Source organism: Kryptolebias marmoratus, linkage group LG16, assembly GCF_001649575.2.
Source record: "Kryptolebias marmoratus isolate JLee-2015 linkage group LG16, ASM164957v2, whole genome shotgun sequence".
NCBI classification, from domain to species: domain Eukaryota; kingdom Metazoa; phylum Chordata; class Actinopteri; order Cyprinodontiformes; family Rivulidae; genus Kryptolebias; species Kryptolebias marmoratus.
This window is the reverse complement of record NC_051445.1, coordinates 11,691,267-11,704,836: the sequence shown is the minus strand read 5'-3', so window position 1 is coordinate 11,704,836 and position 13,570 is coordinate 11,691,267. Positions and strand designations below refer to the sequence as shown.

The window sequence follows — 13,570 nt, the reverse complement described above, 5'->3', positions numbered from 1 at the left end:
GGAGGGAGGGGGGAGGGAGGGGGGATCAAACAAGCCACCTAATGCTCGTTACAGTCCAGCGTCGATGCCGAGAGGGTACCAGGTGCAAGTTACTGCATATAGGCTGTCGTTTAATGTACAAATATGAAGAAAAAAAATAGCTTTTCCCAACTTGTAGTTACATCTGGCTTCTAAAACAGGCTGACATTTACCTTAAAACGAATTAAAAGCTAATATAGCTCACAAATAAGAAAAAAAAGTGCATGCAGGAGGAACGCATGAGCACTAAGTGTCAGTTTTAAATGTCGGTGCTCCTTTTTCCTCTGCTGCGGCTACAAAGCGCAGCATCCCGTTTCCATGACAACGAGCATCATCTCCGCCTTCTCGGCCCAAAGCCTTTCATGCTACGTGCCAACAGATATAGAAAAAGGTGGCTAATCAGCAAACGCCGATTACAACCCATTTCTCTAAAAGCTTTTTTCTATACACGTGTATATGTATATATATTGGTCAATAATTTCTAGAAACGCATCGCTACGGATCGATGAAGACAGAAATGTCTCGAAAAGAAATGCCCCACATTCCTTCATACAGAACACCCCAGCATCCAAATTCTGGGGGTAACATTTCTATGTGAATTATCTGCGTAAGGCAGACGATTTATGTCGGTTACATACAGCACAAATGGCTAAAAATAAAACAAACAAACAAACAAAAAAACAGCGTCACACTCACACTAACGCGAACCAGCGCGTCCATAATAGAGGTAAAGGTTTGGAACTCCGCTTCTGCCATGCTTCCTCGATTTTTTTTTTTCTCCACAAGAAAGAAAGAAAGAAAGAAAGACAGAAAAAGCCCAGGAGTCCCGGAGAGGGAGGCAGGTTATCCCCGGCTTCACCTCGACGAAGCGAAGCTGAGGCCCCGAAACTGACGGAGCGTCACCAGAAAATTGTTGTGCTTGTGAGGAGCTGAGNGATGGGAGGAGGGGGGGGGGGTTGTGGAAATCTCTGTCTCAGGCTATGTTTGAATATTTGTTCCAGCTGTTTTATTTCATGCATATCATATTTTACATGCACATTTCCTGCCAACATCATAATGAATGCCAAGTAAATGTAGGTTAAATACTATTATCCAAAAATAACTTAATATATTAATAATAAGTATAAACCTGCATCCCTTTATATCCCTCAGCAACGTAAAAACTATCTGGTTTTTGGAAATGCACGTGTATTTTTCACTGCATAAAAACCTCGTTTTCTGGCCCAATTTCTTGGGGTAACCACTAGATGGCAGCATTGCGTACTTATTCTTTTTTTTATTTTTTTATTTTTTAAGAACTTTATCCAAAACAGAACATGTACAAGAACATGTGGCAAAATTCTACACATACTTTTTTTCTGGACAAATGAAGGACAATATGAATAAAAAACAATAATACAGATAAGTATGAAAACAATACAAAAAGTAAAATAAATAAATAATTAAAATAGGAAATTAAGCGTTGAAGGGGGAAATTTAAATAAATAAAAGTTGTCAATGATAAACAGTAACTCCCTGGCTGCCTACGTTGTTATAGGTTTCTATGATTTATCATTGTTTGCACGGGTTAGTTGTTTTTGTACCAAAAAAGGCGTTTTGTAATGGAGGGGAGTTTTGTTTTGTTTTAAAAAAAATCTTGCTTCACTTGAATAAAAGTCAGAAGTGACAATCTGACTCCTGGATATTTAGTACACAATTATCTAAAATTATTTAATTATGTTTTTTTTCAGGTGTGCTTTTATAGCAGGCTAAGTTTCCAGATGAAGCACCCATTGCTGTAATTTTTGAAAGAGTTTTTTTTTTTTTTTTTGGCTCTTCGCCGGAACACTTAAATGTTAGTTGTTTCGTTCCTCCGGAACATATTGCCGTGTGCACTCTTCCTGTGGTTGTTGTAGCAACCGTTAGTAGCGTCTGAAGTGTGGCAGCGTGAAGCTGTCGACTGAGTTAGCCGCAAACAGAAGCACGGAGACATGTAAACTGAAATCGGTCGATGTTTTTAAAGCGAACAGCTCGTTTTTTACCTTCTTTGACCTGAGCTACATGCTAAATTAACAGCTGGAAGTGTAGCACTTTTTTAGGTACGTGCTAAATTAGCGAAACACGCCTACTTTTTACAATACCTTTGCCTTTTTAGAGTTAAATGCTCGTTTTACTTTAGTAGTAGTTCTTGTAAACTCTTGAAAATAGTAAGAGCATGTCGGCTGTTAGCAGTCTTGTTCCAGCACGGTTTCTCACTATCATATCTCACCTTGTCATTGTTATCACCATCTTCTGGTCAAGGGTAAGTACAAAAGGCATTTTCACGTATTTTTAACTCTGATTATATATGTAATATTTTAGTACATATATAATAATATAGTAGGTAAAAACCACATGATTAAGTGTATGTAAGTAGCACTAGAAATTTTACTTAAAAAGGTTAAATCACTTAACTGGAGAGCTGAACTTTATTTCATTAACTTTCTATTGCTTATGATGTGTTTGAACTTGAAAAATTGATGCATTAAAGTGTGTGTTAACAGTTGCTGTTTTAAAATACATAGGATAGTTAAAGTTTCATGAATGCAACATATTTATTATGACCTTTATGTCTTTTCTAATGTTTAAAAATAACTTTTAATTTTTTTTATTTTTATTTTTTTTTATTTTATTTTTTTTATTTTTTTATTTTTTTATAATTCAGCTCATCATAAGCTTAGTAACACATTCCCATTTCTCTCTTTCATGATGGCTTTTTGCTGATTCCAAAATATATAGTGTGGGGGACACTCTTTACACATAAAGGAATATTAATTGTTCATTTATCAAACAAGTAAAAATTCAAAAATAAAAATTTGAGAGAGAGGTGTGTGTGTGTTTTTTTGACCAGATGAATATGAAAGTGGTGATCAGACAGTTTCATATCAATAAAAAATGTAGATTTAAATTATATAATAAAAGACTCATGTTTTTTTTCCTGAAATTTGAAAAGTATGTAAAACTGAAGAAAAAAAAAATCAAATGATGTAAAAAAAAAAAAAAAAAACTGTTTTATGATGATTCAAGATAAGTGAAGTGAAATTGATTTATATAGCACTTTTCAATAACAAGGCGATTCAAAGTGCTTTACAACACACTTTAAGATAAATGCAACGTGTTCAAGAAATCATGCTAGTGTCTTTTTGTTAACAGGAAAATAATGTGAGGGCATGTTTACCCTTGGATTTCACACAAGAGCAGTATGACACTGAAGACAAAAAGTGAGTCGATGTTTGATGGATAAATTTACCACACGTGAGTACCGTCTGCTCTCTGATCCGTGTTTCTTTCCTCAGGCTGGTGGTAGCTCTGGCAGTGACTCTCGGTCTGTTTGCGATCGAGCTGGCTGGTTTCTTTTCAGGAGTGTCCATGTTTAACTGCAGCCAAGGTCTCCTGTGTATCCTTCACACTGATAATTCGTGCTGCAGTGACCAATAATATTCAAAAGATTCACACTTAGAACCAGTAAATATTTGGCTAAAGGTGTGTTCTGTTATTTCTTCTGCTGCTGAAGGATAGTGGAACATGCAGACCCTCCAACCCGAGGACCTTTGTTTAATAGCAAATGAAGACATAGAAGGTTTAGTAATCAAGAAACTGTCATCAAGTTCTTAGAAAATGAACGAAGATGTAAACAATTATAAAGAGTCACCAGTTACAGTTCCATGACTCCCAGCTCGTTTACGTTTACTTGGTCTTCTGTAGCTACAGGAGTCCATGCCAGTGCCTCAGTGGCTCTGCTTTTCTTTCTGTTTGAGCAATGGGAGTGTGACATCTACTGGTGGATCCTTGCCATTTGCAGGTCAGTGTTTATAACAATATATGTATATATTTTTATTTCAGAAGAGTTTTTCCCTGACTGGTGTTTTCCTCCAGCATTGGCTGCCCACTGCAGTGCATCTGTGTCCTTGTCTTTCTTTGTGTTTGAGAAGTGGGAATGCTGGACTTATTGGGTGATTTTTGCTACCTGCAGGTTGGTGTGCCCGTGTGTTTTTGCATTTATTTATTTTTCTCCAAAAAGCCTCGTTCCAGAGGCCTAAAGGGCGGTGAACGTGAGTACGAATGGATGCAATCATTTGTGTTTTTCCTCACGGTTCCATTTCTGTCTCTCCTTCTAGCGTCCTACCAGCCTTTGTGGAGGTTCTTCTGTTTATTGCAGTTTTTGGACTGAAGAAGAAGCCGTTATAAAAGACCACTAAATGGTTCAGCTCCATCTGGTTGTAGACACTTCTCAGAATAACAAGAGACTGTAGACTGAAGACTTGTGGGTCAGTAATGACCTACAGAGGAGCTGAGCTCACAAATATGGTTAATACTCGTGTTAAGAATCAGCACCAGCAAACATCAAGGAACAACAGAAGTTGTTTTTTATATAAATATATTTGAATACAACAGAAGAAAATAAAAGTGTTTGTTGTTTATTTTTGACATATTGTAGTATCTGGTTTTCAGGAAATCTGTCTGAAACAACGAATTATATCAATTTGTACAGATCTTCTTTTTTTTACAGAGGGCTTCAAGATATTCTTCCTAATATTACGACAATAAATCCAGTAATATGTAAAGAACATTTTTTTTTCCTGTTACAGAATAGATATTTATTGCATTTACACAACTTGTTCAAATAGTAGTTCCATAAAAAAATGTTAAGTTTTCTAAAATGTAACAACACTTCTGTAGTTTGTTAATTTGTTTGAACCTACAGGAAGCAGTTAAACACATCAGTGTCTTCACAAACCAGTTGAGTTTATTCAGAACTATCTAATAAATTATTATTTCAATGTAGAATGAACTTCTTGACAATCTTTCCTTTTGTTACATGCTTTCATCTCACCTGTCTGACAGTGATAATTCTATCTTTGGTAAATTATTTTAATAGCCAGCTCTCTGATACACCGTTACGGTTGTGATGAAATGTCTGCCTGAATAAAGGGCAAAGTTTGTAAGTAAATAAAGAAAGTTTGACTATCTTTAGGATTTTCTTTTTTTTTCCCAGTGACCTCCAGATGGATAAGTTGATGTGTTGATAAATTGTGACCCGCAATATAATAAATAAATGGACCTGTAGCTGCAAAAAATAACTAGTAATGAAGCCAGAAATGACTAGAAATAAGATAATAATAATAATATAAAATGAGAATTTAAAAAAAAACATTTAAGTTAGCACAATTCCACAGAAACAGTATATATAAGGGGCAAAAATAAAACTTTAAAAGTGGAGCTATAAAAGCATTCCTGTTCATATATATAAATGTTTATTTTCTCTCAACCTTATTGAACAAACAGTAACATACAGTTAGTATTAAAAGATAATAAATAGAAAATAATGACGAAGAACATGAAAAGGAAAAAAATATGGGGGTCACACTGAATAATAATTTTAAAAGATTAAAAAGGAGCTTGGCAAATCAAAACAAGATTAAAAATGGCTTTATTTATCCTTTTATCAAATTTATACTTTATACTTTACTTTATACTTTCAGGTTGTTACAAGCTGTACAACCTGAAATCATTAAGTTATATTTAACCTGTTTTCCGTCTCGGACTCCGCCCACTGGTCCCCCCTGATATTACCTCCGGGTGGTGACGCTTCTCTCTTGTTTTCCGTTCCTTGTGCCGGTGAAATCGCTTTGAGAAGTTGAATCTTCTCACTTCGGTTTCATCTCGCTGCGAGGATTCACTCTTAAACTTCCAGTCATGGGTACGTGTTTTTATATATATATAAAAAAAAGCTTTAAGTGTTTCCACAAGAAGAGTTTACTAGCTGTGGGACACTTTGAGGTTAGGAGCTAGCTAACCTTTTAACGTGACTTACGCTCACTGATAAATGAATAATAGTCGCTAAAAAGGGCTTAGTTTACGAATGAATGTTGCTCTATGATATAAATAATGTACGTTTTGGTTTGATTTGTGTGTGAAGCATTATGTAAAAGGAGGTTTGTTGTACAAATGTGGGTTGTGAAGCTAACAGCTACGTCGGATACGTTTCTGCGCGAACAATGACGTGGCGTAAAGGAGCAGCTGTCAAATACAACCGAGTCGGAGTTTATTTTTAATGACTTATTGTATTAAAAAGAAATATAATGTAATCCCAAAGGCAGTATGATGCTCTGTAATTTAGACATACAACATTAGCTAACCTATGAAAAAATAAATAAACAGCTTGGTGTTGCTTTTCATCCATAATAACTGACCTATTGGGTGCAATGTTATAACCTCCACCACTTGTTTCTTTGTTTTGCTGCAAGTTTGACATGTCCTGTCTCTGGTGTTCTTAGCAGTGAACACAGGCACTTCCTTGGTGCTCTCCAGCCTGCTGTCGGTGCTGGTTTTCGCTGGGATGCAGATGTTCAGCAAACAGCTGGGATCCACCGAGTGGCTCACCATCCTGGGAGGTTTCCTGGGCTCAGTCCTCTTCATCTGCTCCCTCACTGTATCCTTTGGCTGAAACCGTTTGTTTCATGTTACCTGTTTAAAGCTACTCATTGCAAAGTATGAAATCAAACCTTTAAAAAAGGGTTACCTTGAACTATATCAAATGGTGCAGCTTGATTGCGTTTACTCCAGTCGTTTTCCTGATATATTGACGCGCCTGTCTGAAATGCGGGTACGCGCTCCATGTAAATGAAGCGCTCAGCTTTAGTCACGTCGACCTACGTGAGGCTGGCTGCAAGGCTGCGCAGGTAAACAAACAGACGAGTGCAGAATCTCGGAGCAGGCGTTTAGGAGGAATTTTTAAGTGAATCTCCTGCTAAACGCGAAAGAAGAAAAGAACGAACAGGACAGCTGTTAAGAATGAATATCAGGGAACAATCAGGGCGATGCAGCGCCACAAAAGCAGAACTCAGCGTTCAAACACATGGCGGCTTTTGCGAAATTTCAGCTACACCGATAAGTTTACCGTTTCAACCCAACTATCACTTCATCTGCATATTTGACTGAGTGTGCAGATGGTGTCAATATGTACCAATACATCCAAATTGTCGGACTTGTTGTACCCAAACGTCGCCGTTGTTGACCTATTTTCAGTCATTTCGTCTGTTTCCATAGGTCATGTGTGTCAAATGTGGGCCGATCTTCTGCATGTTTATACGTGTTCTTGCTTTAAATACTTGGTTTAAGTCACAGGTGTCAAACTCCATGCCTCGGGGGCCACGTTCCTGCATGTTTTAGATGTGTTCTTGCTTTAAAACACCTGGTGTAAATGGATGACTTGTTGCCGTGCTCCTGGAGAACTTCATGATTTGGCGAGGAGGTAATTAAACCGTTTGAATCAGGTGTGTTGGAGCAGAAAAACCTAAAACCTCCAGGACTGTGAAACCTTGAGGCCTGGAATTTGACTCCCCTGCTGTAGGTAAACAAACACATGTGGTAGTTTGTATTGAGTCACAAACACTGCTTACAAATTTTTACTTTGAGGACACAATAACCATCAATATAGGGGGAAAAACATGCAAATATTGCTTCTTCTATGTGTTTTTTTTTTTGTTGTTTTATTTGTCTGGTTGTCATGACTTTACAATAAGTAGCTTTAACTCGACTAGTTCTGTTTAATCAGATGTCTGTTGGTAAACCTGTGAGCTGGATTTTTTTTTTTTAAATTCTGCTAACTTATTTTCTCACAGCCTCACCTATATAAGTTAATCCGGTTTCCTTGTGTTCATAGAAGTTCTACTGTGGAGTGTTGCACCTTAATTTCATTTTCAGGCTTTCAACAATCTAGAAAATCTGGTATTTGGAAAAGGATTCCAAGCCAAGATATTCCCAGAGAGTAAGTGATAAGCTGCTGAAACTAGACCAAAGTCATTCCCCCCCGTTATAATGTTTAGTTTAATATTTCTGTAGCAGTTTTCAGCATTGAGTGTAAACTCCCTTTCTAAAACCCAGATAGTGTTGATTTTACTTGTAAAATATTTGATTTTAATGAGCATTAATGTTTTTTTTTTTAGTATGCACTTGCTCAAAGTTTTGATTTGTTTCCACAGTTTTGAAGTTATAAAACCATATTAAGCAGTTCGTTCTGATTTTAAGGCTCTGCTCCTCATTTACGTTACTCAATCTGCCGTTTTTCAGTTCTGCTGTGTTTGTGCCTGTCGCTGTTTGCCTCCGGTCTGGTGCATCGTGTCTGCGTCACCACCTGGTAAGCGACGTCTCGGCGGCGGCACAAATACTTAAACACAATATATTTTAGCCACTTTTTTTTTTATTAATGTGCTTGTTGGTTCTTTTTCTCTGTCCAGCCTGATATTCTCCCTCTTCGCCTTGTTCTACATCAACAAAATATCTGCCGCGCTCTACCAGGCAGCTGCTCCCGCGGCGCTGCCGGCCAAAGCTGCCAGCAAGAGTAAAAAGAAAAACTGATGAATCNCACCTGTCCTGTTAACCAGTCAATATGATCCAGGTGCTGATTGTCACTCGAACAGTTTTGTCACAGCTACTTAAATCGATGAATCGTGTTTTCTTCTTATCGTGGTTTTTGGGAAAGTGCCCCAGGTCTGTGTTCGGCCTCATAATGAATCTTAAAAGTAATTCTTTACATTCCATCGACCGCCCCTCCCCGTTTCCTCTGCGCTGAAAGCTGCAGAGAGATTCATCCATCCCTTCACGTTTTCTGTACACCCAACAGCAAGTCGAGTTGCTCTCTTTTTTTTGTTTTCTTCATTTTGTTTTGTAATTAAATTTTGGTAAACAAAAAACAACCTGTTTATTGTTTCTTTCTTTTGTTATCTGGGAAAATGCCTTGGCCGCTGCAGGAGCCGGACTTTCTCTCTTCTGCCTACAAATCTAGTCTTTGTGTCAGATAGTGACCAGTAGACCTGAATCTCTTCAGTGTCCTGCAGTAAATCAGAGTACAGTCATCTTATCTTCCTCAGCGGATCAGAAATGTATTTTCTACTCCTAAAATGCTGACGTTACTCTGAAAATGTTCAAAACGGGGGCATCATCCTGCAAAGATTAAACAGAAAAAACAGAAGTATTCAGACAAGTTTGTCAGAAAAAGGCTGAACTTTAGAGAAGCAGCAGGATAAAACTGGATGAGACAAAGTAGAATCACTGATGTGTCGAAGTTTTAAAAGCCAGCAGCAGGGAAGCCGTTTGTGTGGAACTTGGTGTCGACTGGGCGGTTCTGACTAAATCAGTGAGCAAAAAACTTTTTTTTTTTAGATTTTTCTGAAGGTCTTTTTCTTTGTACTCTAGTCCTTGAACCTGGAAAGAATTAGAAACATGGACAAGTTGAATACAAACAAACAAGTGTCAGATCTTTCAAAAACCAATCTTTATAGTATCTGGAAAGGCATGTCTATGAGAAATAAAGAGGGGTAAAAAACAAAAAAATCAACGCAGGCTCTGAGAGGTACATCATCCTTCAGCTGACCGACAGCATTGTTGGTGCTTAAACATTGTTTTATCAGTCAAACTGTGCTGGCATTTTTCATAGATTCAGCTGATGGAGTGGGAACAAATTGTGTCTGTGGTTCTCTGCCAAGCTGTTACGTGTCGACACAACACTGGTTCATTTGAGGTTAGAGCAGCCAAGGTTAAAAAAAAATCAAAATAATCAGGGAAGATGTTTCGAAACTCTGAAGAACTACTGATCAAGACCACTTAAATATATATATATATATATATATATATATATATATATATATATATGAGAGAAAGTCTGGCTCCTTGGAGGCCAAAGCTGAAGAAACGAGGGATGATTGAAGACTTCTGCACAGAGCTGCTGCGTTCAGACTTGCAGATTCCTCCGGCTGAGCCTGCGTGTTGGAGTCCTGATGACTGATGACCTGAAACGACACGACTGAGAGCTTGTGTGTTCTTGCCGACGGTGCATGCAGTTTGAAAGTTACTGTAAGTTTTTCCTCTGTGCCCAAATCCTTAAAACAGAGGATCATGTCAAAGGCTTTATCTCTTCAACACCACCCTTGTGTCGGAATAACTGGGGCAGGAATTTCTCCTTTTGTTTTTTGTTGGGTTTTTTCCTCCTCTCCCTCCCTCTATCTGCCTCTTGCTCTCCCTCCCTCTTCCTCCACATCACGCTGGGCGTTTCCTCCCTGACTAAATATGACTCCTGAGTAAACTTTCAGCAAACCACAGCCCTCTCTCCACTGGAGCTCACAGTTTCTGCCTCATCCTGATCTGGTAAGGCTTTTTAAAAACTACTTTAAAACCATAAAAATGTATCTTTTTTTTATTTCCTTCTTTTTCTTTCTTGTTCCTCATAGCTCGAGGCTCGTTCATAACTCCTCTCAGTAACGGCATGTTCTCTGCGTGCCTTGCTTCCTCTGCAAAATGTCCCTGTTTAGGGTCGTTGATTTAGCTTTAAAAAATGTGGTTGGAATAAACTAATAAGGGTTAAACGGAGGGAGAGAGAGAGAGAAAGAGAGAGCAGAAATGGTGTAAACGTTTCAAGTTCAAGTGTTCAAAAAGGTGATGTCGGCCCAAAAGAATCTGCTTCAAGTGCCAGTGAGACCAACACCCACATCCTCACTCAGATGGGTGTTGGTTTTAGAGAAAGCGGCTTCACTTTTAAAGAAAGGTGTGCGCGTGTTTCGCTGAGCTGGGAATAAACATGTTAGCAAAAGAAAGAACAAAAAGGTTTATGAGTCTTTTCTTTTTTGTTGAAACTGTTTGTGTGTAAGTTAAACCCTCAATCTCTGAAGTACAACAGCTGTCAGATAAGGAGGAGGAAAGAATGAGAAAATGGTTTCCATTCCTCTTTTTTTTTTTTTTTCAGCCCTCACTTCTGCAGCCATGACTGAATTGGAGAAATCCATGGAGACGTTGATCGTCGTCTTCCACCGCTACGCCAAAGAGGGCGGAAACAAAAACACCTTGAGCAAGAAGGAGCTGAAGAAACTGATCGAGAACGAGCTGCCCGCCTTCCTAAAAGTAAGGCTCCTCCGTCTCCCGTTGGAGACCATGAGGCCGAACGTTGAAACTCGGTGTTATTTCTTCATTTAAAAAAAACTCCACCTGTTTCAGACCCAGAAATGCCCCGACACCATAGAGAGCATCATCAAGGATCTGGACCAAAACAAGGACGACGAGTTGGACTTCGAGGAGTTCGTCCCCTTCGTCGCCGGCCTCACAGTCGCCTGCGAAAAACATTACAGCTTGAGTCAAGGAAAGAAGTGCAAGAAGTGAAGACACTGCTGAGGATTTGAGCTCATATATATATATACACACATGGCACAAATCCACATTAAAAGATAACCTTTGACACGTGTCTGTTGGATTGTTCTTTAAAAAGGTTTCAGCTCCAGAAAGCCGTCTTCAGTCAGTGATTGACTTCTTGAACACGTGCGATCATTTTAGGTTTGAAGGATTCTGCCATTGCTTTAAAAAAAAAAAACAATTTTTAAAATGCCTCTCAGATTCCTTGGAGTCTTGACAAGTTAACATCTGAAGCACATCATATTACCCATAATCCTGCTGGAGTCTTTTAGCTTGAGGCAGCAGTTTTTGAGCTGCAGGGAAATTGTTTCTCTGAGGAGTCGTAATAAAGTGAGACGTGAGCGCGCCAAGCTCCCGGGTCGTTTCAGGAAGGCGGCGCTTATCCGGATCCTCCTCGGGTTTAAAACCAGTTTTAATCATCCCTGCCTGTTTTCTGCCCGGTTCTTGCGCCTGATCCTGGCGGGGTGTGCTTAAAAACACAAGGATAGAGGACGAGATCAAAGAAATCCGTCCACAGCCGATGAACGGCATCTTAAAGTTGTGTCTTTAAAAAGAAAACAGCATCACCAGCTACTACAGCGTTTCCCAAACTTTTCAGCTTCTGACCCACAAAATAAGAGCGGCAGAGGCTTTTGACCCCAAATATTTCCACTTAAATCGTACAAATTCTGTTAATAAAGAAGAACATCATGACAACGCCACAAAGGTAAATATAAAATGATTGCTAATGGCACATTTTCATCATAATTACTGCAAAGAATAAATGTAACAATAATAATTAGTAAAACTAATATCGTAGTAGTTATTTCTGGAGCTCATCTGGGGAGCCTCACTTCACTTTTCATGACCCACAATGGAGTCCTGACCCCAACTTTGGGAAGCGCTGATTTACTAAATGTGGAGTTTTTCAGCTAAAAGCTCTCTGGGAATCACACTGCTGGAGCTAAAATACCATTTTATGTGTCCGACTGTTATTTGTTTTGTATTATTCATAGATTCAGTTGAAGAAATGGGAACAAATTGCATCTTTTTGACAAACTGCTGGTAACAAAGTGTCTAAAGATCCAATTTGAAAAAAAAAAAAACTTTAGAAAACTTGAAAACTATTGATCAAGATCGCTTTAAAAGATTAGAAGAAAGTCTGAATCCTTGAAAACAGAATATAAAGAGTTGAGGGATGACTCACGACTTTTGTTCAATACTGTATAATAAAAATATTACTTTTCTGACATATACGCATGTCTGACGTCACTACCAAATGAAACCGAGTTATTAATTCTAACATTTACAACATTTCTTTATTGTTACGTTTATTTAAGTTATAAATTTGCTTGGTTTTATATACGTGTTACACTCAGAAAACAAGCGAAATCCTAACCTTTGAAAAGGGACACGTTCATCTCAAGTTAAAATCGTAACTCTTTGTCTGAGACGTGGAAAAAGCCAAGAAGAAGTTCCACACAGAAAACACACAAGTTGATCTGCAAATCTGAGCATTTTATGAGGTGAGCATTTTATTATTGGGTTGCTTTACACGCTTAAACTCCCTTTCTGGTTTATATATATATATATATATATATATATAAAAAATTGAATATCGTGAAAAAGTTGTTTAATTTCCATAATTCCATTCAAAAAGATAAATCTTCACAGGTCATAGATTCAGTTTATTTTTATTTTTTTTTACATAATTTGAGCTTCCAGCTCATAAAACCCACGAAAACAGGATTTAAAAAAAAAATTTGAATACTGTTGAGAAATCAGCCCAAACTTTACAGGGCATGAATGTTGTAAACTGAGCGTGACACACTAATCCTCTATTAAACTCAAAGCACCTGCACAGGTTTCCACCAGCTGTCATTAAATTGTCTCAGTTTGGTTCAATTGTCTCAACTGAAGTTGTTTGCGATCCACTATAATAGAGAAGAAGAAGAAAAAGAATTGTCTCAGTTCGGTTCGGTTCAATATGGGCGAAGACTGCAGACCTAACAACTTGACAGAAGACCATCATTGATGCCCTCCGTAGGATGGGGTAAGCCACAAAAGTTCATATCTAAGGAGGCTGGCTGTCCAAGCATATCAATGGAAAGTCTAGATCAGGGATGTCAAACTCCATTCCTCGGGAGTCGCTCTCCTGCGTGTTTTAGACGTGTTCTTGCTTTAAAACACCTGGTCTAAATGGATGACTTGTTGCCGACCTCCTGGAGAACTTGATGATTTGATAAGGAGGTAATTAAACCGTTTGAATCAGGTGTGTTGGAGCAGGAAAACCTAAAACTCCCAGGACAGCGGAGCCTCAAGGCCTGGAGTTTGACCCCCCTGGTCTAGAGGAAGGGCAAAACATGGCAGGAGA

The 13,570-nt window shown here is 38.3% G+C and overlaps 4 protein-coding genes across 6 annotated transcripts in view; 3 read left to right on the top strand and 1 right to left on the bottom strand.

The window, feature by feature from the left end:
• trim46a (tripartite motif containing 46a) overlaps nt 1–931 on the bottom strand; it is a 9,660-nt gene extending 8,729 nt beyond the window's left edge. Inside the window, exon 1 of the mRNA XM_017424946.3 lies at nt 715–931. Within this exon, the coding sequence (XP_017280435.1) occupies nt 715–774 (60 nt within the window). The 5' untranslated portion in view covers nt 775–931. The remainder of the gene's footprint in view (nt 1–714) is intronic.
• A 925-nt stretch (nt 932–1,856) lies between these two features.
• Nucleotides 1,857–5,006, top strand: tmem107l (transmembrane protein 107 like). Of its 2 annotated transcripts, none has more exons than XM_017424983.3 (5): nt 1,857–2,299; nt 3,190–3,257; nt 3,333–3,433; nt 3,742–3,838; nt 4,155–5,006. In XM_017424983.3, the coding sequence occupies exons 1-5, from the start codon at nt 2,213–2,215 to the stop codon at nt 4,222–4,224; spliced, it is 423 nt and encodes a 140-aa protein (XP_017280472.1). In that variant the 5' UTR covers nt 1,857–2,212; the 3' UTR covers nt 4,225–5,006. The 2 variants fall into 2 exon arrangements, with proteins under 2 accessions (XP_017280472.1, XP_017280471.1); XM_017424982.3 differs by lacking the exon at nt 3,742–3,838 and adding an exon at nt 3,913–4,009 and having other exon boundaries at nt 1,860–2,299.
• A 573-nt stretch (nt 5,007–5,579) lies between these two features.
• Nucleotides 5,580–8,412, top strand: krtcap2 (keratinocyte associated protein 2). 2 transcript variants are annotated; one of them, XM_017424975.3, is made up of 5 exons: nt 5,580–5,737; nt 6,315–6,469; nt 7,744–7,807; nt 8,110–8,176; nt 8,277–8,412. In XM_017424975.3, exons 1-5 carry the CDS (start codon nt 5,734–5,736, stop codon nt 8,395–8,397), a joined length of 411 nt encoding a protein of 136 aa, XP_017280464.1. In that variant the 5' UTR covers nt 5,580–5,733; the 3' UTR covers nt 8,398–8,412. The 2 variants fall into 2 exon arrangements, with proteins under 2 accessions (XP_017280464.1, XP_017280465.1); XM_017424976.3 differs by having other exon boundaries at nt 5,604–5,737; nt 6,318–6,469.
• A 1,613-nt stretch (nt 8,413–10,025) lies between these two features.
• On the top strand, nt 10,026–11,265 carry LOC108241074 (protein S100-A1-like). The gene is made up of 3 exons (XM_017424992.3): nt 10,026–10,182; nt 10,778–10,932; nt 11,026–11,265. The coding sequence occupies exons 2-3, from the start codon at nt 10,795–10,797 to the stop codon at nt 11,185–11,187; spliced, it is 300 nt and encodes a 99-aa protein (XP_017280481.1). The 5' UTR covers nt 10,026–10,182; nt 10,778–10,794; the 3' UTR covers nt 11,188–11,265.
• The last annotated feature ends 2,305 nt before the right edge of the window (nt 11,266–13,570 follow it).

Excerpts from the sequence above, each read along its gene's own strand:
- tmem107l (XM_017424983.3), top strand. The coding sequence starts at position 2,213 with ATGTCGGCTGTTAGCAGTCTTGTTCCAGCACGGTTTCTCACTATCATA. Across the intron at positions 3,258-3,332 it reads TATGACACTGAAGACAAAAA|GCTGGTGGTAGCTCTGGCAG; the intron begins GTGAGTCGATGT and ends TTCTTTCCTCAG. Across the intron at positions 3,434-3,741 it reads CTGCAGCCAAGGTCTCCTGT|CTACAGGAGTCCATGCCAGT; the intron begins GTATCCTTCACA and ends GGTCTTCTGTAG.
- krtcap2 (XM_017424975.3), top strand. Across the intron at positions 7,808-8,109 it reads AGCCAAGATATTCCCAGAGA|TTCTGCTGTGTTTGTGCCTG; the intron begins GTAAGTGATAAG and ends GCCGTTTTTCAG. Across the intron at positions 8,177-8,276 it reads CGTGTCTGCGTCACCACCTG|CCTGATATTCTCCCTCTTCG; the intron begins GTAAGCGACGTC and ends TTCTCTGTCCAG.
- LOC108241074 (XM_017424992.3), top strand. The coding sequence starts at position 10,795 with ATGACTGAATTGGAGAAATCCATGGAGACGTTGATCGTCGTCTTCCAC. Across the intron at positions 10,933-11,025 it reads AGCTGCCCGCCTTCCTAAAA|ACCCAGAAATGCCCCGACAC; the intron begins GTAAGGCTCCTC and ends CACCTGTTTCAG.